General features: G+C 48.0%; 2 protein-coding genes across 2 annotated transcripts in view; one reads left to right on the top strand and one right to left on the bottom strand.

The window, feature by feature from the left end:
• The window catches only part of SNRNP200 (small nuclear ribonucleoprotein U5 subunit 200), a 28,549-nt gene extending 12,945 nt beyond the window's left edge, over positions 1–15,604 (top strand). Inside the window, exons 18-45 of the mRNA XM_077773409.1 lie at positions 109–219; positions 761–892; positions 1,070–1,258; positions 2,056–2,253; positions 2,669–2,821; positions 2,935–3,015; positions 3,289–3,372; positions 4,236–4,342; positions 4,681–4,799; positions 5,088–5,242; positions 5,356–5,545; positions 5,752–5,925; positions 7,349–7,509; positions 7,816–8,043; positions 8,401–8,592; positions 8,732–8,910; positions 9,080–9,231; positions 10,084–10,192; positions 11,008–11,116; positions 11,625–11,814; positions 11,910–12,074; positions 12,300–12,421; positions 12,645–12,788; positions 12,893–13,069; positions 13,378–13,538; positions 13,652–13,733; positions 14,972–15,064; positions 15,155–15,604. Coding sequence (XP_077629535.1) covers positions 109–219; positions 761–892; positions 1,070–1,258; positions 2,056–2,253; positions 2,669–2,821; positions 2,935–3,015; positions 3,289–3,372; positions 4,236–4,342; positions 4,681–4,799; positions 5,088–5,242; positions 5,356–5,545; positions 5,752–5,925; positions 7,349–7,509; positions 7,816–8,043; positions 8,401–8,592; positions 8,732–8,910; positions 9,080–9,231; positions 10,084–10,192; positions 11,008–11,116; positions 11,625–11,814; positions 11,910–12,074; positions 12,300–12,421; positions 12,645–12,788; positions 12,893–13,069; positions 13,378–13,538; positions 13,652–13,733; positions 14,972–15,064; positions 15,155–15,298 — 4,101 coding nt within the window. The 3' untranslated portion in view covers positions 15,299–15,604. The remainder of the gene's footprint in view (positions 1–108; positions 220–760; positions 893–1,069; positions 1,259–2,055; positions 2,254–2,668; positions 2,822–2,934; positions 3,016–3,288; positions 3,373–4,235; positions 4,343–4,680; positions 4,800–5,087; positions 5,243–5,355; positions 5,546–5,751; positions 5,926–7,348; positions 7,510–7,815; positions 8,044–8,400; positions 8,593–8,731; positions 8,911–9,079; positions 9,232–10,083; positions 10,193–11,007; positions 11,117–11,624; positions 11,815–11,909; positions 12,075–12,299; positions 12,422–12,644; positions 12,789–12,892; positions 13,070–13,377; positions 13,539–13,651; positions 13,734–14,971; positions 15,065–15,154) is intronic.
• A 1,272-nt stretch (positions 15,605–16,876) lies between these two features.
• On the bottom strand, positions 16,877–22,841 carry CIAO1 (cytosolic iron-sulfur assembly component 1). The gene is made up of 7 exons (XM_077773459.1): positions 22,567–22,841; positions 21,827–21,975; positions 21,564–21,675; positions 21,375–21,463; positions 20,931–21,132; positions 20,209–20,296; positions 16,877–19,322 (listed from the first exon to the last, which is right to left on the bottom strand). Exons 1-7 carry the CDS (start codon positions 22,703–22,705, stop codon positions 19,082–19,084), a joined length of 1,020 nt encoding a protein of 339 aa, XP_077629585.1. The 5' UTR covers positions 22,706–22,841; the 3' UTR covers positions 16,877–19,081.
• Between the last annotated feature and the right edge of the window lie 16 nt (positions 22,842–22,857).

The following is a 22,857-nucleotide window of genomic DNA, read 5'->3' as shown; positions in this document are numbered from 1 at the left end:
TTATGTGGAATAGGTAAGGGGCAGGGTCTCATGGGAAGAGATCTACTTAGTCTCTGTAGAGTTCCCACAGCAAGGCTCACTTCATCACCTCTTCTTTCTGTCCCACAGAACCTGGAGCTGAAGGATCTTCTGCCATATGGCTTTGCTATTCATCATGCAGGCATGACCAGAGTTGACCGGACACTTGTAGAGGATCTTTTTGCCGATAAACACATTCAGGTGAGGGTGGGCAAAGTGTAGACTTCAGAAGATCTCAAGTGTCAAGTGCCATGTTTGCACCAGGTACTTTATTGTTTCTGGCTCAGGTAAACCAGGTTACAGGTTGGGGTAGGTAGAGTAGACAGACCTTTGTGCCACCTCTCCCGGCTCTTCACATGCTGCATCAGGGAAGATGAGTGATTATAGGAAAGCGTCTGAGAAGCATAACGAAGCATATCAGTGATTCCACATGTCACCAAGCAGGGCCTCATAAGGTTAGGACCTCGTGTATTCTCTCTCTCAGGGTGTATTGTAAATTGTCTGATAATCGTAAGTTGATTAATATCTACCTGTTAAGTATCTCGAGAACCATGGAATGTCAATTGTTAAATAGACGAGGAACCAAAGGACTTCTTCCCTATTTATCCTAGTGTTACCTTGACAAGTGTGGGACCCACCTTGGTCCTGCTAGAAGCTCTGAGGCCAGTTTCCTAGAGAACTTGGGGATAGTAACCCTGTGGGGGTAATGTCTTTTCCTTATTACCTTGCTTTGCTTCTGTAGGTTTTAGTTTCCACAGCAACTCTGGCTTGGGGTGTGAATCTCCCCGCACATACAGTCATCATCAAAGGCACCCAGGTGTACAGTCCAGAGAAGGGGCGTTGGACAGAACTGGGGGCACTGGACATTCTGCAGGTATAGAGCCTTTGAGGTTACTTTCAGTGGGGAAAGGTATCCTGTGTATAAAATTTACGCAAGGAGGCCGAAAAGGTGGCAGATGGAAGGTGGGGTTTTATAAAGTAGAAGCCTGGAAACAAACCATAGGCTCTGTGGCCACAGCCCTTTTAAAAAGGTTTGCTGTTTCTGACCTAGATGCTGGGACGTGCTGGAAGACCCCAGTATGACACCAAGGGCGAAGGCATCCTCATCACATCTCACGGGGAGCTACAGTACTACCTGTCCCTCCTCAATCAGCAACTTCCTATTGAGAGCCAGATGGTCTCAAAGTTGCCTGACATGCTCAATGCGGAAATCGTGCTGGGGAATGTCCAGAATGCCAAGGTAGGTAGGGCTCTGCCCTTGGCGCATCTTGCCTTCTCCAGAGAAACCAAGGTACCAGGGTGGGGTGGTCTCCGTTGTGGTGTTGTGGACCACCAGCATGTAGGGCCCTCTGACCCTGTGCCCCCCATCTTCAATGTAAGCAGTCTCTCAGGAGCTTGTCAGCTCTGTGGCTGACACTTCCCCTTATTACCGAGATTTTAGAAAGGACTCTGTCTTTCTGATACTGAGATACTAAAAACCTTCAGAAGACAACGTAACATGCATTCTTCCAGTTGGAAATTAATTTCTCTCTTTTTTAAAAATGTTTCTTTTGAGAGAGAGTATGCGCATGCGAGCCGGGGAAGGGCAGAGAGAAAGGGAGAGAGAGAATCTGCACTGACTGTGCAGAGCCCAAGTTGGGGGTTGTTCCCATGAACCATAAACTCATGATCTGAGCAGAAATTAAAACTTAGACACTTAACTGAGTCACTCAAGCGCCGTTGGAATTACCATTTTTTTTAAAACAATTTTTAATGTTTATTTTTGAGAGAGAGCATGAGTAGGGGAGGGACAGAGAGAGAGAGAGAGAGGGAGAAACAGAATCTGAGGCAGGCTCTCCAGGCTCCGAGCTGTCAGCACAGAGCCTGATGTGGGGCTCGAACTCACAAACCATGAGATCATGACCTGAGCCAAAGTCAGACGCTTAACTGACTGAGCCACCCAGGCATCTCTCTAGAATTAATTTCTAAGTGATCTCTGGGAGTTTTTCATTTGGACATTAGTTCTCCATGCTGAGACTAAGGAGTCATCTCTTGCAGGATGCAGTGAACTGGCTTGGCTATGCCTACCTCTATATCCGAATGCTCCGATCCCCAACCCTCTATGGCATTTCTCACGATGACCTCAAGGGAGATCCCCTGCTGGACCAGCGCCGCCTGGATCTGGTTCATACTGCTGCTTTGATGCTGGATAAGAACAATCTGGTCAAGTATGACAAGAAGACCGGCAACTTCCAGGTGAGTGGGTTGAGGGATTGAGCCCAAGGTCTCAGTAAAAGTGGTGAGTCTCAGGAGACAGTTTTCTAAATTGCTTTCTTGACTTGAGCACTGCCTGTGTAATTGCCCATTGCTTGGAACTGTAGAAAAACAGGTGGGATTGGACATGCCCTTTGACTGTAGGAACTTCCGAAATGGTATATAGAACGTGACACCGTGCCTCCTTTCTGTCACTTGAGTCAAGGTGGCTAATTCACTATTTTTTTCTGTGTGGGCATCAGTTCTCCATAGGTTAGTTTATTGTGCCATCTTTCTTCACGTGCTTGGGCTAGGCGCTCTTGTTGCTGTGAGTTCCTCTGGTGGGCACCTGTTGTCCACAGCGAGAGGTTGCCACTTGTTAATGATCGCCGTTGGATTGAGTGTTCCTCCTTCATAGGTGACAGAACTGGGCCGTATAGCCAGCCACTACTACATCACCAATGACACAGTACAGACCTACAACCAGCTGCTGAAGCCCACCCTGAGTGAAATTGAGCTTTTCAGAGTCTTCTCATTGTCTTCAGAGTTCAAGAACATCACTGTGAGAGAGGTGAGTCCGCACAGTGTGTTGGGACGGGTGGGTGGTACTCACTGCTAAGTTGTTGGATGGGTTCTCTCCTTAGTCACCAGGCTTTTCCTTGACCTGTTTCCTTCTTGTGGCAGGAGGAGAAGCTGGAGCTGCAGAAGTTGCTAGAGAGGGTGCCCATCCCTGTAAAGGAGAGCATTGAGGAACCCAGTGCAAAAGTGAGTTCACTCCTCTGCTTGGCATAAGGATTGGGTGGGTTTGTAGTCTTCTAAAAAGTGAACCTTGAATTTGAGTTCATGTTTGATGACCTGCTCAGTTTTCCCAGTTTTTGCATCCTTCCCACGTATTCTTTTGTGGAGCAACAGTTCACGTACCCGTGAAGCAAGGGCCGTAGATCTGACCTGGCATGCATCCCGGAACAGAAATGTGATTTCACCTTTCTGGACCATTCAATGATTGGCCACCTTCTCGCCGACCTTGCTTTTTTCCAGATCAATGTGCTTCTCCAAGCCTTCATCTCGCAGCTGAAATTGGAGGGCTTTGCGCTGATGGCAGACATGGTATATGTAACACAGGTGAGAGTGCACTGGTGCTGCCAGGAGAGGAGGCCTAAACAGTTCCAGCCCCTTGTGCTGTTGTGCGTCTTGGAGAAAATAGAGCTGATGCTAGTGAGGTGGGGAGAAGGCCAGGCTTTGTTCTAGTTGGCTCATTGGTTGATGTGCTTATGGTATAGCCGTGCTATGTCGCTGATCTTGGGCATTAGAAGAGGTAGGGCTTTAAGTGAGAGTGCTGGGGAGGTTTCATAGGGAGAGTCACAAGACATAGCGTCTGCTTCCTTACAGGGAATGACTTCCTCCTGTGCGTAGTCTCATCTATAAATGCAGAAATGGCAAAAAGGCTATATTAGCCACACTTTGTCTTTACTTTTTAAGGGCAAGTCATTAGCATCCTTACTCTTGCTAGGACTCTGAGTGCTAAATGAGCCAAACTTTAAAATCGTGCAGTGGGTATTAGGTTAAGATGTTGTGCAGTAAGCTAGAGCTGCACTTTTCAGTAAGCATCTGCTACCTAAAAGGGGAAAAGCAGGGGTGCCTGGGTGGCTCAGTCAGTTAAGCATCTGACTCTTGATTTTGGGTCAGGTCATGATCTCATGGTTCGTGAGTCTGAACCCTGCATTGGGCTCTTTGCTGACAGTGCTGCAGATGGGGAGTCTCTCTCTCTCTTTTTCTCTCTCTCTCTCTCTGCCCCTCCCTTGGTCTCACTCTCTCTCAAAATAAGTAAACTTTAAAAAAGTTTAAAAAGGGCAGGACAGGGGGAGTAATTACAGAGGACTTTATTTTACATCAGAGCGCAAGGTAATTAAGCCAGGTGTCGGGTGGTTTCTTGAGATCTGGGGATGGTGGGGCCCTAACAGAGGGAATGCTTTATCTTTCCCCAGTCTGCTGGCAGGTTGATGCGTGCCATCTTTGAAATTGTCCTGAACCGAGGGTGGGCGCAGCTTACAGACAAGACGCTGAACCTCTGCAAAATGATCGACAAACGCATGTAAGAACCTACTGGGCTGGAAGCCGGCCACCGGGAGTTAAAGTCCCCAGGCTGAGGGTGTGGTGGGGAAGCTTGGGAGTGCTCTTATCTCTGGTCCTCACTCATGAAATGGGACTTGAACTTGGGTAAAAGTTGAGAAGAGGGAAGGCCCTTTGGGGCAGAGCCTGGGGGTGAGGGGAGAGTGGTGGTGGGTGATGACTCTCAAGTCTCACTGCTGGTGCTGTTCCAGATTGCTTCCTTTAATGACTGTGTTTTGTGTGGTCACAGCTAATTGGAAGCCATAACGAAGGTGGTTTGTTTCACAGGGATCTGACAGTTAATGTTTCCTTCCTGGCTAGGTGGCAGTCCATGTGTCCTCTGCGCCAGTTCCGGAAACTCCCTGAGGAGGTAGTGAAGAAGATTGAAAAGAAAAACTTCCCCTTCGAGCGTCTGTATGACCTGAATCATAATGAGATAGGTGTGTGGGGCACTATCCTCCTTGTCCTTACTGCTCAGAAGTCTTTCTAAGCCTTCTTGCTTTCCATCTCTGGGGCCTGGTGCCCTGCCATCTTGTGTTCACGTCTCACATCCCACCAGAGTAACGAGTCTAGCTCCTGGTGCCGGGACTTTGACTCCTCTGGGCTGCATCGAGAGTGGAGGCAGGAGCTGCCCGCCAGAGCGGGCTCTGCCACTTGTCCTCACGGCCCGGGTTGGAGCTGTACTTGGCAGGCTGGGCTGCAGCCCCCGCGCTCTCCTGTCCTTCTAGGGGAGCTGATCCGCATGCCGAAGATGGGGAAGACCATCCACAAGTACGTCCACCTCTTCCCCAAGTTGGAGCTGTCGGTGCACCTGCAGCCTATCACACGCTCCACCCTGAAAGTGGAGCTGACCATCACGCCGGACTTCCAGTGGGATGAAAAGGTGAGGCTTTGCTTGGCTGAGGGACTGCTCGCAGAATGCTCCTGAGGAGAGCTGGGTTGGGGGTGCAAATCCACGCTGGCTCTTGTTCCTTTTACTTGTGCTTGTGTTGACAGGTCCATGGTTCATCGGAGGCATTCTGGATTCTGGTGGAAGATGTAGATAGTGAGGTGATACTCCACCATGAGTATTTTCTACTCAAGGCCAAGTATGCTCAGGATGAGCACCTCATTACATTTTTCGTTCCTGTCTTTGAACCGCTGCCCCCTCAGTACTTCATCCGAGTGGTGTCTGACCGCTGGCTCTGTGAGTGTGTCCTACACGGTCCCATAGGGGCAGGTCTTCCCAGGGAGTCATAAGAATATCTTTCACTTTGTACCGGATTGGACTTTGTGGGGTCAGTGATGTTATCTGCTGCTGCTCTGGGGTCTCTGTTGTGCATGGAGGGGCTCTGAGGGGCCATTAGGTAGAGAGAGGACTGCTTAGGACCCCTCCCATTTCTGTTCTGGCAGCTTGCGAGACCCAGCTGCCTGTCTCCTTCCGGCACTTGATCCTACCAGAGAAGTACCCACCTCCGACCGAGCTTCTGGACCTGCAGCCCTTGCCCGTGTCTGCCCTGAGAAACAGTGCCTTCGAGAGCCTTTACCAGGATAAATTTCCTTTCTTCAACCCCATCCAGACCCAAGGTAGGCATTTCTATCTGCACGCCTTTTGTCCCTTTGGACGCCCTTTAAGGTTCCCTAGAGACAGATGTGTTCAGTGGCAAGAAGAGAAGTAGGGTGCTCAGGTAGTGTGGGAGCTCATCAGCGGCAACTGTTGGAGCACACGAGGCATTTTTCCTTTCTCAGTCTTTGGTTATTCGGTTTCCTTTACTTATTTGCATGTCTCTCTGAGGACGGTCAGTAGAGCAAGGTCTTAAGGTGCATTGGTGTTTCTCGGGCTCAGGAGGCCGGAGTTGTGCTCCTCTTGCTCAGGTGTTGAACCAGTGTGTGCAGTGTTGACGGAAGCCTCCTTCTTGTTTTTTGTTGTGGTTATTGTTTTTTAATGCATTGTTTTAAGTTTATTTTTAAGGGAGAGTGCACAGGGAAGGGGCTGAGAGGGAGAGAGAGAGAGGGAATCCTAACTAGGCTTTGCACTTGTCAGCGCAGACCCTGACATGGGGCTCGAACTCACAAACTGTGAGATCATGATCTGAGGTGAAACAGAGTCGAATGCTCAACTGACTGAGCCACCCAGGCACCCCTACCAATTGTTTTAAATAATAGGCATGTTCATAGGGCATGCCCTGTTTCCTAAGTGCTTTGGCTGAGTACATCTGCTTATTTTCTCTGTTTATTCCTCCCACTGATCCTATGGGGGATTTACTCTTTGTGATACTGCTATCGGTGTCCTGTTTCATGGATGAGGAAACTAGACAGAGATAGGCACTTCATCTGAATCAGCTGATAAACAGAACTTGGGCTTTAACCATTCTTTTTTTTTTTTAACCTTTATTTTTAAGAGAGAGAGACAGAGTGTGAGTGGGGGAGGGGCAGAGAGAGAGGGAGACACAGAATCCCAAGCAGGCTCCAGGCTCTGAGCTGTCAGCACAGTGCTTGATGTGGGGCCTGAACTCCTGAACCATGAGATCATGAGCTGAGCCGGAGTTGGCCATTTAACTGACTGACCCATCCAGGTCCTCCCTCCTCGCACCCCTCCACCCCCCAACTTTAACCAGTCTTGATGCCAGGACTAAGGCTTTACCTTCTTTCAAGGAGAGTGTTGGGGGGCAGAGAAAGGTATCCAGTTCCTTTTTGTTCTGTGTCCTGGTCCCTGAGAAGACAGGCAGAGAAGCACAGGATACTTGGCTTACTTCTCTCTGCCATCCTGCAAATCTCCCTGCTGCGCGGCCTCTTGGTCTTGGGCTCTTCCCCCGTGCTTGTGGGGGGGGGGGAGGGAGGAGGGGAGAGGTGTACTAGGCTGGCTGCAGTTAGGGCCCTGATGCCTCCCTCTTCGTTGTTGGCACTTGATGGCTGACTGGCTGAGTTTCTGTGGGTGTCCTTGGGTCTGAGGAGTGGTCCGAGTCTCTTCTCTCCTTGATGTTCCCACTGCTGCTCTGCCACCTTCCAGTGTTCAACACCGTCTACAACAGTGATGACAATGTGTTCGTGGGGGCGCCCACGGGCAGCGGGAAGACCATCTGTGCGGAGTTTGCCATCCTGCGGATGCTGCTGCAGAACTCGGAGGGGCGCTGTGTCTACATCACTCCCATGGAGGCTTTGGCAGAGCAGGTGTGTGGGGTACTGTTGTGTCATGTGCATTTTCCTGGAAGCTATTTTCGTCTGCATCCAGGTCAAGAATTTCTAAGCCCTTGAAATTTGTGGGGTTAATTGGAGCAAGACTCTCTGCTTTCTTTTGTTCATGTCCCCAGTTTGTGTTCTAAAGAAAAATACTCTAAGTCGGTGTGGGATTATAAGGTAGTGTAAGACCTAAGACCGTCAAGTCTCTGTTTGGCTTCTCAGGCTGTTCTCATTACAGATTAGACGATGCCTGTCATGGCCTGATGTTTTGCTGCCCTTCCTCTCCCTGTGTGCCAGGTTTACATGGACTGGTATGAGAAGTTCCAGGACCGGCTCAACAAGAAGGTGGTGCTCCTGACAGGGGAGACTAGCACAGACCTGAAGCTTCTGGGCAAGGGCAATATCATCATCAGCACCCCTGAGAAATGGGACATTCTTTCTCGGCGGTGGAAGCAGCGCAAGAATGTCCAAAACATCAACCTCTTCGTGGTGGATGAAGTCCATCTTATTGGCGGCGAGAATGGGGTATGGGTTAACCTTGTACCCCAGGAGAGGGGCTGCAATTGGCTGAGTGTCCTTGGCCTTGGAACTTACGTTTGGGTCTGAGGCCATAGACAGGGGTTTCTCCCAAGAGGATTCTGCTTGTCACTGTATTCCAGAGGGACATTTTGAGACTTTTTTGTAGTACTCTTGGAAAACAGCATTCCTTAGTGAAGATTAGCTGCTGTGGAGGAGGTAGAACCAAAGATAGGAGAGCCCCTAATGGGAAGGAAGAGTTAGGTGATCATTTTGAGGTGGTTGGACTAGACAGAAAGGATGAGTCAGGGTGGAGAATGGGGAAGGGGAACCTGGGCCTGTAGTGACTCCCTGTCTCTGTCCCAGCCTGTCTTAGAAGTGATCTGCTCCCGGATGCGCTACATCTCCTCCCAGATTGAGCGACCTATTCGCATTGTGGCACTTAGCTCCTCGCTTTCTAATGCCAAGGATGTGGCCCACTGGCTGGGGTGCAGTGCCACTTCGACTTTCAACTTCCACCCTAACGTGCGCCCTGTGCCCTTGGAGCTGCACATCCAGGTAGGGCCTGCTCTCCCCATTCTGCGTGGCCTCATGTTGGAAGGCAGCTGTGCTCACCACTATACCACCAACGCAGACGGGCCTCATGTTGGAATACCAGGTCTTGTAACTTCTGTCTTTTGTTTTCCTCTGTCTCCAGGGCTTCAACATTAGCCATACACAGACTCGCCTGCTCTCCATGGCCAAGCCTGTGTACCATGCTATCACCAAACACTCTCCCAAGAAGCCTGTCATTGTTTTTGTGCCGTCTCGAAAGCAGACCCGCCTCACTGCAATTGACATCCTCACCACGTGTGCGGCAGATATCCAGCGGCAGAGGTGGGTGGGGGGGAGTTGGGTCAGTGAGGTTGGCACACCCTGAGGAGTGTTCTGTTTATGAGGGTGGGGGTGAGCTCCATTGGGCTAGGGTCTCAGCAACTGCATAGTTGGAAGGGTCTGGCAAGAGATGGGGACTGCTCTGAGTTGAGTCAGTGCCTGTGCCGCCTAGGTTCTTGCACTGCACCGAGAAGGATCTGATTCCGTACCTGGAGAAACTCAGTGACACCACGCTCAAGGAAACACTGTTAAATGGAGTGGGCTACCTGCATGAGGGGCTCAGCCCCATGGAGCGACGCCTGGTGGAACAGCTCTTCAGCTCAGGTGACAAGTGCTGTGGCCTAGAGGGAGATTGTATCTAAGAGTGTCACAGGTGATAGGATATGGAAACTTTAGGACGTGGGTGATTATTCCCCACTGCACACTAATCATCTTCAAAATACTTTTCTGATTGTTTTACGTATTATCTTACATGATTCTCCCGATAACTTGTGGTAGAGGTAGGATATTGCCCCTACTGGCTAGATGAGAAAACAGGCAGATATAGTGATATTACTTCAGAACCTGGTTTTCTAGGTCAGGACCTTTTACTAGTAGACCTGGTTTTTCATGGATACCAGAGTCACCAAGATTGTTAGACCTTAGAGATGTATTAAATGGTAGAGTCTCCCTTGGGTGGCCTGTGTGCCACTGTCCCTTGTTGACCTCTGGCATTTCACATAGAGTATTATAATTCTAATGCTCTTTAGTGGAGCTGGAATGGAAATGCTCCTGCCAGAACCACTTAACTGGCATTCTTTGACCCTTGAATCTATGTGGTTTGATGTACACTCACAGCTCAGTTTCGCTGCGGTGTACTGAGCCGACCTATGTCTGAGTTGGTGTTAGCGTTTTCCAGTCAGCAAGGCTAGTGTGTCAGGCAGATGGCTAAGCCTAACTTTCTCTGGGCTTTGGATTCTGTCCCAAGATTACCTTGTTTCCTCTAGGATCGTCCCAAGCAGGGCAACAGCAGAATAGAGCCATGTCTTCTAATACTGTTAACCTTTAGCCATTATTAGGGCTCATTTCCCAGTATGCTTTGCTCTGAGTTCTGAAACATAGCACAGGATAAGCCCCTACCTGTGTAGAAGGCTCCCAGGTTGCCCTGCGCTCAGTCTTCTTCTCTCTGCCACTCAGGGGCTATCCAGGTGGTGGTAGCTTCTCGGAGTCTCTGCTGGGGCATGAATGTGGCCGCCCACCTGGTGATCATCATGGACACCCAGTACTACAATGGCAAGATTCATGCGTGAGTCTAGCTGTGCTCTGTGTTAACGGGAACCTTTCTTCTAAAAATGAACATGACGTCTGCAGATCCAGAAAGTAGCTATTGTGAAGAAGTGTCAGGGAACTAAACAGCTGAGAGTTCCCCACAGCCAGGTGTCAGAGAGTTTTTAGTCTCAGGACCTAGGTTCACATTTGCTTTTATGGTCATCCTCTCATATTTCAGCAAGTTGGAGAACCAGGAAGTTTGAGCTAAAGACTAGGTAGTTAACTTGTTCATTTTATAGTTTGGGAAGGTGATATGGCTCAAGTCACACACCTTTGTGGTGATGAGAAGTAGAAGGATCGGTTTTTTTAGAAAAAACTTGAATGACTTAACTGTTAATAATAATACTTTTTTCTTAAAATGTAGACTTTTTATTTTAAGCGAGTGTTACTTATGGGCTTATTTTTAAAGTCTAAAACTGCATCTAGGTGTGGATTTAAGTCTGGTGGCTTGATAACTCTTGAAGTATACATCTTTTTGGGGAGCTTGACTTACATATTTCATCCTTTAATAGGGAAGTACTTGCTTTTGGCACTCGATGGATGTGTAGCTTTGGTTCAAGGGCCCTGAGCAGCAGAGTCCCAACTTTTAAACTTGAAAACTATAATGATCTATAGATAAACAAGTGAAGCTAGTATCTAAACATAAGAAGTCATAAACACAGAAGTTAGCTGTAATTCATCACTGTGTCTCCTATTTACATTTTATTCTTTGATATTGAGATAGTCTGAGCCTCCTGAGTGTGGCCTCTGTGTTGATGCACCCTTGCCTTCCTTCTTCTCTTCTGTCATCAGGTATGTGGATTACCCCATCTACGACGTGCTTCAGATGGTGGGGCATGCCAACCGCCCTTTGCAGGATGATGAGGGGCGCTGTGTTATCATGTGTCAGGGCTCCAAAAAGGTCAGTCCTGGCCTTGTGCACCCTCTTGAGATCCTGGGCCTCAGACTATATTCTTTAGTAGATCCCTTTGATTGTTTACAGTTTGTCAGCTTCTGGTTTTTATTTTTGTTTATTTTACTTTAGTTTTTAAAAATTTTCCACATTACTTTTGTAATAAACCTCTCAGCCATGTGGAATTTTGTAGTCCTTTGTTTTTGCTACTGTTGATTCCATGTGTCAAGGTCTTCACCTTCTGGTTGGTTCCTCATGTACTGTTAGGCCTGCGTGACTTGCTGTACCCCTGTTCCCACTGTAAAAACACCCAGTGATGCCAGCGGGAACAGGCATACACACCCAGCATTCCAGGTCCAGACCCAGTTTTCCTTGTCTGTGCACCTGATTTCTTCCATTGTTGTATTAACTGTGTCTGTCACATAAGGGCCATTCCCTGTTGATTTGCCCTTGGCCCTTCATTGTGACCATGTTGTCATTGAGTCTTTATTATTGTCTCTCCTTTTCCAACCCACAGGATTTCTTCAAAAAATTCTTATATGAGCCCTTGCCAGTAGAGTCCCACCTGGACCACTGTATGCATGACCATTTCAATGCTGAGATTGTCACCAAGACCATTGAGAACAAGCAGGATGCTGTTGACTACCTCACCTGGACCTTTCTGTACCGCCGCATGACACAGAACCCCAATTATTACAACCTGCAGGGTCAGTGGACTTTGGAGCACAGTATCCTTTGTGACTCTCATAGCCCTTGCTGGCCAGTCTCCCTGTGACTCCCCACTTATCTCTCACCTTTGCAGGGATCTCCCATCGTCACCTGTCTGACCACTTATCCGAGCTTGTGGAGCAGACCTTGAGTGACTTGGAGCAGTCCAAGTGCATCAGCATTGAGGATGAAATGGATGTGGCACCTCTGAACCTGGGCATGATTGCTGCTTACTATTACATCAACTACACCACCATTGGTAAGGGGCCGGCAGGGGCTGTGTCTGAGGAGACCACGCTAAGGAAGTCTTATGCAGGGGTCTACAGCCCACTGGGATGAGAGCATAGGGCTTCACTGCCCTTGAAGCACATTCCAGGGATGTATTGCAGTGTGGTGAGGGGTAACCCAGGCAGTTAATTCTCCCGTCTGCTCCTTTTCTGCCTGCGTTTGACCCCTCCCATTTCTCCTCCTCTTTGGCTGTCAGAGCTCTTCAGCATGTCCCTGAATGCCAAGACCAAGGTCCGAGGGCTTATTGAGATCATCTCCAATGCAGCTGAGTACGAGAACATTCCCATTCGGCACCATGAAGATAACCTCCTGCGGCAGGTGAGGGCATCTTGGATTCAGGAGGACATCTTTGGAGTTGAAACTTGGCCTGTGTGCCCAGTGCACATGTTGTCCTTGTCACCATAGGAAGACCCTCACACATCAACCACACTTTCCTGTCTTGAAGGGTTGTGAACTTGGGGCAGGTGGTTCTTTGGGCCTGAGAGCTGTTCTCAGGCAGGGTCACCTGTTCGTCACCAGCTATTTTTCTTCCACTTTCTAGTTGGCTCAGAAGGTCCCCCATAAGCTGAATAATCCTAAGTTCAATGACCCACATGTCAAGACCAACCTGCTTCTGCAAGCTCACCTGTCCCGCATGCAGCTGAGTGCTGAGCTGCAGTCGGATACAGAGGAAATTCTTAGCAAGGTACACTGCGGGTGCGGGTGCAGGTGTGGAGGGGGGTGGCCAGCGGTGGCCTATGAAGTTGTGGTTCCAACCCTACCTTGGCTTGTACTCCTGTCTCCATTCAGGCAATCCGGCTGATACAGGCCTGTGTGGATGTCCTTTCCAGCAATGGGTGGCTCAGCCCTGCCCTGGCAGCTATGGAGCTGGCTCAGATGGTCACCCAAGCCATGTGGTCAAAGGACTCATACCTGAAACAGCTGCCACACTTCACCTCTGAGCATATTAAGCGTTGCACAGACAAGGTGACCTGAGTCTGGACCTGGGCTGTTGGGTGTCTGTGCCAAGTTCCTGCAGGAAGCGGGGGGAGTTGCGGGGGTTGTGGGAGGGGAGTCACAGTATAGGGGAGTTCTAGTTCTGGTTCCCCTGAGGGTGTTACATACTGAGGTACTAGAGGGCCTGACAGTCGTACAGTTGTGGGCTGTGTTTTTTCTGAAGTCATGTCTTTGGATGATCTGATAGCATAGGAGTTAAACTAGCAGTTGTTCGTAGCCAAGTTTCATCTGCTGTGAGTATGTGTTTTCCTTCCCTGACATCTGAATGCCCACCGCAGGGAGTGGAGAGTGTTTTTGACATCATGGAGATGGAAGATGAAGAACGAAATGCACTGCTTCAGCTGTCTGACAGCCAGATCGCGGATGTGGCCCGCTTCTGCAACCGCTACCCTAACATTGAGCTGTCTTATGAAGTGGTGGATAAGGACAGCATCCGCAGGTGAGCCACGGCCGGCCAGGTGCCTGCCCTGGGGTCCCTGCTGGGCACATGATGGTGCGCTCTGACCCCGTTGCCACACTGCTGATGTGCTGCCCTGCTCTTCTCCCACACAGTGGCGGGCCAGTTGTGGTGCTGGTGCAGCTGGAGCGGGAAGAGGAAGTCACAGGCCCTGTGATCGCACCTCTCTTTCCCCAGGTGTGTTCTCATAGCTGGACAGAAACAAAAAGCCGGTAGAAAGCTTTTTGAAATTTCCCCTTGAAAGACAGTTTGATATAACTAAGATTTTTAAATGGCCAAAAGGAATCTCCCAACTCAGTTTTTAAATAGCTGTATGAGGTGTTTTCTGGAGGCCTTATCCATTGGCTAGAGTCCAGAGTTCAAGGGTACACTATCACTGGGGAAGGGAAATTTAAAGTCATGACAAGATACAAAGCTGAAAATTAATCTTGGGGCTGTGGGTGGTTTTGATGTTTTTTGTTTTAAAACAATTTAGTAGGTGACTGATCATTGTTAAAGACATCAGTTGTACAATATTGTCAATCTCTATGACTGTTAAGATGCATTTGGGTTTTTTAATTTTTAAAAATTTATTTCTGAGAGAGACAGCATGAGCAGGGGAGGGTCAGAGAGAGAGGGAGACACAGAATCTGAAACAGGCCCCAGGCTCTTAGCTGGCTGTCAGCACAGAGCCCAACACGGGACTTGAACCCACGAACCGCAAGATCATGACCTGAGTCGAAGTCAGCTACTTAACCAGCTGAGCCACCCAGGCGCCCCAAGATGCATTTGTTTTTAAATTGCTCCGAGATAGTTGGGTTTTTCTAGTTTGTTTCTTCTCTCTCCCCTCTCACTCCCCCTCAGTCTGCTTCCAGTACCTGGTTCTTTACCACCAGGAAACAGTCTGATCCCTTACATGAGAGAATAATTGAAGACTGAAAGCAAAAACCAGATACACTGTAATGTTTTATTTTGCAAACTAGTTGTTTAATAGGCTCTGGGGAAAGAGTGCTTTAAACGAATACCTGGGCTTTCAGACAGGAATGGCCAGCAGAGGCTTTTGACAGAGGTGAGGCCTGCTTTGGATCCTCTCTGCTGGCAGGCTCGTCTCCATGTTAACATGTTTTGCTTATCTTGCATATGTGTTTTTTACTTAAAAAGGATTTCTGAGGAACTCAGCTGCCTGGCCCCAAAGACTAGATCTCTAATAGTGGAATCTTAGATTTAATGACAAGAACTGAATGGGAGAAGACATTTTGGAATAAATAAGGAAATGAGCCAGAACCAACGACGAGTTCATTTGAGATACCTTTCAATAGTTTTGAGATCTTAAAATTACAACAAATTGTTATAACAAATTGAGAAAATTTTAGAAAGCTTTCTCTCTGGTTTTTGTTTTCCTACATGTTGAAATTCTTGGCTTTTGGTCACTGCAGAAACGTGAAGAGGGCTGGTGGGTGGTGATTGGCGATGCCAAGTCCAATAGCCTCATCTCCATCAAGAGGCTGACCTTGCAGCAGAAGGCCAAGGTGAGTGTACACTGGCCCCGGCATTTGTTCTGAGCTGGGGACCTTCCCCACTGTGTTCATGCTCACCTGCATTTCTGCTGCTCTCTGTAGGTGAAGCTTGACTTTGTGGCCCCAGCCACTGGCGCCCACAACTACACTCTGTATTTCATGAGTGACGCTTACATGGGATGTGACCAGGAATACAAATTCAGTGTGGATGTGAAAGAAGCGGAGACAGACAGTGACTCAGACTGAGTCCAGAGGCACCACTTACTCTTGCAAAGAGGAGAGAAGAGTGACACCTGAGTCAGGAAGATGTACAGGCGTGTGGGGACCGGGTCTGTTCGCGGGAGGTCTGTCCAGTCAGTGTAGGTGCTGTCCCCGCCCCCCTCCCCTATGCCCTCTTGCAACCTTGCCATCTAGACTTAGGATCCAGTGTCTGCAGGTGTCCTGTAACTGTCAAGCATAAACTGTGTACAGCATTTTTAGGCATGTTCTGTGTAGTTCCTTTTGTCAGATATTCTAATAAAATAATTTGGGAGAAACCTTTTTTTTTTTTTTTTGCATGTTTCCAAATTAACGTTTCTGGGGTGCCTGGGTGGCTCAGTCAGTTAAGCGGCCGACTTCGGCTCTGGTCATGATCTCACGGTTCCTCGGTTCGATCCCCATATAGGGCTCTGTGCTGATAGCTCAGAGCCTGCAGCTTGTTTCAGATTGTGTCTCCCTCTCTCTCTGCCCGTCCCCAGCTCGTGCTCTGTCTCTGTCTCAAAAATAAATAAACATTAAAAAAAAATTCAAATTAATGTTTTTTTTCTACCTAAGGCCCTTGGCCAAAAAGTTTTTATTTTTTCCTTAAGCCACTGAATTTGCTTATAACGAATACCTCTAGAGGACAAGGCTACTCTTTAGTTGGGCTGTCACCCACAGCCATTTCAGTCAGCGTGGAGGAGGGATCAATCTAAGATAGCGCTTATTTTGGTCAGATTTATGCCTTTGTCCTACTACCTCACTTGTTACTCAGATATTAGCACTGCTGTGGGAGCAGACACTGAGTGTTAAGTCTCTCACTATCTGCAGTTTCTCCTCCCATAGGAGGCTAAGGAGGCGGTATCAGAAAAAGGGGATTAAAATGTACCAGCTGGGTGGGGCCCAGTCTTGATAAACCCAATTTTGTGATCTTAGATTTATAAATTTTCCTCTTTAAATTCTTGACTTTCGTTCTTTAGGAATAAATGTGCATAAAATTGTAGATCATTTTCAAGCATAGTTTCTCTAGGCCAGTAGTTTTCAAATAATACCACATTTGAATCTGTTTTACACTACAAAAAATTAACCCCCAAAGAAATTTTATCATCTATTGACCTTTATTAAGGATTAAAACAAAATTTAATGCACTTAAAAATAATTTTTATGAAAAATATTTTCCAAAACAAATCTAGGGAGAAGACTGCATTTTATACTTTTACAAAAATTTTTTTTAAAGTTTATTTTGAGAGAGAAAACAAATGGAGAAACAGAGAGGTAGAGAATCTCAAGCTGGCTCCATGTCAGTGCAGAACCCAGTGGGGGGCTCTGTCCCATGAACCGTGAGATCATGACCAAAATCAAGAGTTGGACTGGTGCTTAACTGAGCCACCCAGATATCCCTCCCTACAAATCTTTAATGTCTGGTTTAATAGAAGATATTCTCATGGCTGTTTATACAATTTTGTATATTGTTTTGAGTTGAAGTGAAAAGAAGTCAAGCTTATTTTATACAGATATGATCAGAAAAGGGAGATTTTAAAGCCTTTCAGGCGATTGGCTATTTGATATTCAGCAAGACTCTGCAAGTGAGTTTTTAAAAAAATTTTTTTAATGTATATTTATTTTTGAGACAAGGGAGTGCGATCAAGGGAGGGACAGAGAGAGAGGGAGACACAGAATCTGAAACAGACTCCAGGCTCTGAGCTGTCAGCACAGAACCTAATGTAGGGCTCGACTCCACAAACTGTGAGATATGACCTGAGCCGAAGTCAGATGCTTAACTGACTGAGCCACCGAGGCGCCCCACAAGTGAGTTTTTTAAAGGCAGTGTGGAATGTGAAATCTCATCAGTAATAAGTTTTATACTCTATCGCGTTAAAACCCATTTTGAATGAATGTCTTACCCATGAATGATTACATCATGCCTTAGTCATTTGGAAAATGTTGGTTCACTGATTCAGGCAAATCTTCCAAATGACACATTTCATTATACAGATCACTTCTGTTAATACCACCGATCTCATCAGAAAAGTCTTAAGTGTTGGAAAGATGTCAAGTTCGTGATGGCAGTACAAGTTTCCAAGAGTCTAATTTTTGCTGGAGAGCTTTATTTTTTCACTGGCAACACTATCCATTTCCCTTGAAGTGAAAGTCTCATTCCATCTGTTTTCCACATGTCTGCCAAATAGCCAATTCTAAGTAACAATTTGCTAGTTCAAGTAAAAATGGTATGCCATGAAGACCTAGTTCAGCTTGTAACTCCACTATACAACTGCTTTTCGTCAAGATAGTCTTACTTCAGTGTGTACAAGGGCTTATCATGCTTTCCACTATCAGGATATTAGCCCATTCTTAAGGGCCAAGATTTAACAAACTTGGTGGTTCTATCCAGGATTTTTTTTTTTTTTTTAATGTTTTTTATTTATTTCTAGGAGAGAGAGAGACCGCGTGAGCAGGGGAGGGTCAGAGAGAAAGGGAGTCACAGACTCTGGAACAGGCTCCAGGCTCTGAGCTGGCAGCATAGAGCCCGACGCGGGGCTCGAACCCACGAACCGCGAGATCATGACCTAAGCGAAAGTCGGACGCTCAACCGACTAAGCCACCCAGGCGCCCCTATCCAGGATATTTCTAAGTGAGGTTGCCAGTATTTTTTTTTTACCGTGAGAGCAAGGCAGCCGAAGACCATGACCACTAGTATTGGCTGCCACTTCCTGGATTCCTGCCAAGGTGCCAATAGCTGACCTCTTGGGTCCCCTGAAAGGCTCTCAAGACCACACTCTGAGAGCTGCTGTGCTAGGCATTGCCTCAGCTGTCTTTTCAAAGTCTAAGGTCATGATTTTTGTGTTGTAAAAAACCAAGTGAAGGCTGTAGCTTTGGGGATGGTCCTCAAGTCAAAACCCATCTGGAAGTGCCTTTCACAAAACAACTTGGTGAGATTGAAGAACTTATTGCCTATAGAGTGATTCTCTATCTTTTTTCATTATCATGCCCCTAATGAGCTTTATTAGCCATCTTTTTCCTACTTGCCCCCACCATGAAAATGTAATACTGATGACCCATTAGAGGGTCACAAATTACTGTCTCTTAGATTTTTTTGCTAAAATTTTCAGAAACTGGTTTTCAGCCCCATTGAGAATGTACGGCCTACAGCCAGTAAGAACTCTTTAAGGGTCCATGTCCTTCCCCGTTTATTTTTCAGCATTTCCAGTTGCCACCACAGCATAATGACACAGAAGATACACAAGGGCTTCTAAGGGAAAGCAGAAGTGTATCTTACTCTAAACCAGCCTACATTAAAAAGTTTCCTTCAATATTGATTTGAATGTCATAAGTGTAAGGATTACCCAGAAATCAGGAAGGCAGGACCAATTTCACAAACGGACTCCCCATAGAGTTCTTTTAAACTGTGAATGTCCTTATAAAATAGGACTTGGGACTCAGATGACCTATTTCTACAAAGCCTCCAAGTTCTGAAAAGCCGAAGATGAATCCTCTCTACATAGAGATATGGTGAGTATAAATATTATATTCACCCCCCAAATTCAACACTGCCCTCGGTCAAGTACAATCTGTGGCATTAACCACAATGCGCTGATGTTCTGTAGCTCTTTACCAAGGGTCCCGTGTCAAAGGACGGGGAGAGTGAGCAGTTCTGTGGCTCTGTACTTCTATCCAAGTGTGAATGGAAGAGAGCCAAGTTAAATGAAGGTCAAGGGTGCGCCTCTAGGTCCTCTTGGGGCTGGCAAAGTACATTTTCTGGGAAGCCATGATTCTGTCCAAGGTCAAGGTAGCTCAGATGCCTTCTGGCCGCTGATACTTCCAGAAGGCCACCTCACCGTCATCACTGCAGGAGGCCAAGAGCCCCTGCTCCTTAGGGTTCCAGGCCACACAATTGACATCCTGGGAGTGGGCCTGAGGCAAGTGGGCTGTCAGGGAGAAGGTGGGCTGCTGCGGATCTGAGCTGGGATCCTCCTCAAACACACGGATGGCATCGTCCCCACAAGCTGTGGCCAGGGCCCCTGTCAGCTGACACCTGGGAGGAACGTGCATCAGTGAGTATGCAAGTGGCTCCTCTATCCCCAACCTGGCACATTAGGCAGAAGAGATTGGCTCTACAGTCCTTGGCCAGCTCTTCCCAAACTGCAGGCCTCAGCTAAATGTCTAATGTTGAAAAGCTTCCCTAACTAACCACAGCCACAAATCTCTCCCCCAAATTCAGGTGCTCCCGTCTAGGTTGGGTTTCCCCAGTCAACCCAAAAACCTCCACGATTCTGGGCTGCACTTTCCTCACTTAGCCTAAGCAGTTTCCCTTGTCGTGAGTTATTCTTAACCATTTTTTTGAACAGTACTAGGCCACTGAATTTTACCATACTTTTTAAAGGTCACTTTTGTTATTCCCAAACATTTGCTAATATAAATAAAGCTTAGATGCACATCAACTATTTTCATTGTCTAGGATTATTTTCTATGGATTCTTATCCGTAGATAAGAATTCCTGCCCTCTGACAGACTCTCCTAGATGAATGGTATGGCTTTTTCTAGACTCCATAAGTGTAGAGTCAGTGTTACCAAACTGTAAAAACCCGAGCCATGAGTCCCAATTTCAAGAATAAATATTTCTGGCTGGTATGATGCTGTGGCCACCCCCCACCCTCACCCCCCACCACAAGGTTGGTGCTGCCCTCACAGCCTAGATCTTAACGTAGGTACAGGCCTGGGTCTCTAAGTCTGTTCCCTGATCCTGTGAACCTCAGGCCAGTTGGCTCTAAGCCAGCACAGTAGACAGTCTGCCTGATCTGAAGAAATGAGAGTGGCTGCTCTCTATTTCCATGTACTCCCAAAGGTGACAGAGAGAAGCACAGGGTCTTGACTTCTCTAAAATCTCTCCAAATGGGCGGACGTGGGGATGGAGGTCTTACCAAGCAACGTCGTAAATGGTCCTGGAGTGGAAGCCTGACAAAGTGCAGATACATTTCCAGCTGGGGTCAGAGCCGCTGCATGCCACCCCTGCACAACAGACTTCTCTTGAGCCTAAGACATGTCTGTGTCCTGGGGACCTCAGGGGAGGAGATCCTAGTCTGCCCTCCCTTACCCCACATTCAGTCATGAGTTTTCATTTTCGTCCCCATCTTTACTGATCTGCCTTACATACGGTGGCCAGACGGGTTTTTTCAGCAGAATTCTGAGAAGGAAATGTCCTGTTTTTGGAAAAACTTGTTGCTGCAGACTATGTCTGACTACTTACCCTGCCTTTTAAGGCCACCAACCAGCCACCCAAACCCACCTTATTTCTCCCAGAATCCTTTATACCCTATGCTCCATCTAAAGGAATCATGGTTCCTGACATAAATCTAGGCTTTTGCACCTTCGATGCCTTTGCTCCTGCTGTTCTGTATTCACCCAGAATTCTCATGCTAAATTCCTTGTGTTAAAATCCTACACACACTTTCAAATTCAGATGAAATGGCCCCTCTTCCACATAGTCTTCCCTGATTCTGCCAGCACTCCCTTTGGGAACCCTCTTGTGGCACATATCCCTTTATACCCTAACTTGCTGTGATTCATCTATGTCTTAGACCCTTAATAGACTATAAACCTCATGAGAGAGGAGTCTCCTTTAGCTCTCTGATTGGCCCCTCACCTTGCTCGTTGTCTGGTAGATACTGGCGCCAGATACGCACAGTACGGTCATCACTGCAAGACGCCAGGCGCTGGCCACTGGGGTCAAAGGCTAAGCTCCACACAGTGGATTCATGGCCTTCAAGGGTGGCATAGCATACCCAATCATCCTCTTCCTCCCGGTAGAGCTTCACTGTATCATCATAGCTGGCAGAGGCTAACAGCTGGGGGGTGGGGGAGAGAGGGAACACAGCACTGGTCTACACTCAGGAAGTGCCTATTTCCAATCTCTCTCCCAGCTAGGACAGTCCCAGGGATCTGTCTCTATAAAGGGATTAAAAATACTTTTAGTCACAGACAGAGAGCCCCCATAAAAACCAGATCGAGGCTGAAGAGCAAAGGAAGGCTGGGCACAACACTCCACACCAAAATTTCTTCCCAGCAAGATACCTCACCTCACACTTACCTCTTGGCTTGGGTGCCAAACCACATGCTTGACATCCTGTGTGTGAGAGTTGAGGACACTGACACATTCATACTCATCTTCTTCATCAACTGTGGAAAGGGGGAAAAAAAAAGCCCACGAGCTGACCCTGTGAAAGACACAGAGTCTGTTCACTGGCTCCCAACTGCATCTGGAAGGACCTAGACTCACCTTCCCAGACCCACACACTCTTATCTCGGCTGCAGGTGGCAAGGAGGTTACCGGAAGGGGCCCAGGCCACTGACTTGACCTCATTTTCATGGCCCTCCAGAGTGGTTACACACTGCGAAAAGGGAAGAGAGACCAGAATCAAGTAGCTAAGACCCTGGGGTCCTTTACATGAGGATAGCCCAGCTAGTCCAGGTTGGCTCAGGTTCCCGAACCAGCCCTAGATAACAAAAGGCAACGATCCTGCTCCCATCCAGCCTGGTTACCTCGAAGTCATCCTGGTTCTTTTTCCAAATGCACGTGGTAGCATCAAAACTGGCAGAGGCCAGGTAATTGCCACAGGGAGACCAGGCCACCTTCCGCACAGTGCGCTGGTGGCCTTCAGAAAGGACAGATTTGCAGATCCAGCTGTCACCTAAAAGCAGAGGGCAGGCCAGTGTCTGGAACTGGGTGCACAAGCACGTGCAGAAGCACTATTAATGCTGTTAGATAACGGAGACTAGTGCCGGAGCCATGCTGGGCTCTGTAGGTATATTTAACAACATGCTTTCAGAAAGCTGTAACTTCCTCTACCCTTTGGAGGCATCCTTATAAAACAAATCTGAGTTGTCACCTTCCTGATTTAGAACTGTCTGTGGCTCCCAAATGCTCTCTGAATAAAATTTAAACTTCACCACTGCGTCGCAAATTACTCTGCAGGATACATTCCTACCACCCTTCTCTTCTCCCTTTCCGGCCTCACCAATGATCACAATCCACTCGACAGTTCCAGCTTACTGACGTTTTTGCTTCCAATACTTGCCGACTCTGGGGCCCAAAAAGTGTTTCCCAGGGTGGCCAACTTGAAAGCGGCCTCTCCCTCCTCCCCGTTAGCCTGTAATCCCATTCAGGGTCGGCTTGTCCTAAAGGCTGCCCATTCCTTAAGCCCGGCACCCACACTACGCTCACTTGTCTCTCTTCCCGGAACCCACTGTAGCAGAGGACGCGCAGCGAGGCCAGGACCGACCTTCCCTGCCCCAGATGCGGACTCTACGGTCACCACCGCACGACGCCAGCAAGGTTCCCGCGGGGTTCCAGGCCAAGAACCAGCAGCGGGAGTCCGGGTGTGCCGGGACGCGGGCCAGCAGCACCAGCGAGTCCTTCATGGCGATCTGGAGCAGAGTATGTAGAAGATGGCAGTTGCAAGAGCGCCCACTGCGAGTCTGTCTGTGCAATCCCCTCGCGACGCCCACTCAGGCCTCCCAAGGCCTTCGGGTCCCGCCGCTTCCGCCCGAGGGCCCGGGTCTTCCTGGGAACT

Source organism: Crocuta crocuta, unplaced genomic scaffold, assembly GCF_008692635.1.
Source record: "Crocuta crocuta isolate KB4526 unplaced genomic scaffold, BGI_CrCroc_1.0 scaffold67, whole genome shotgun sequence".
In the NCBI taxonomy this organism is placed as follows: domain Eukaryota; kingdom Metazoa; phylum Chordata; class Mammalia; order Carnivora; family Hyaenidae; genus Crocuta; species Crocuta crocuta.
Note: the sequence above shows the minus strand (reverse complement) of the source record. Positions and strands in the feature narration are given on the sequence as shown.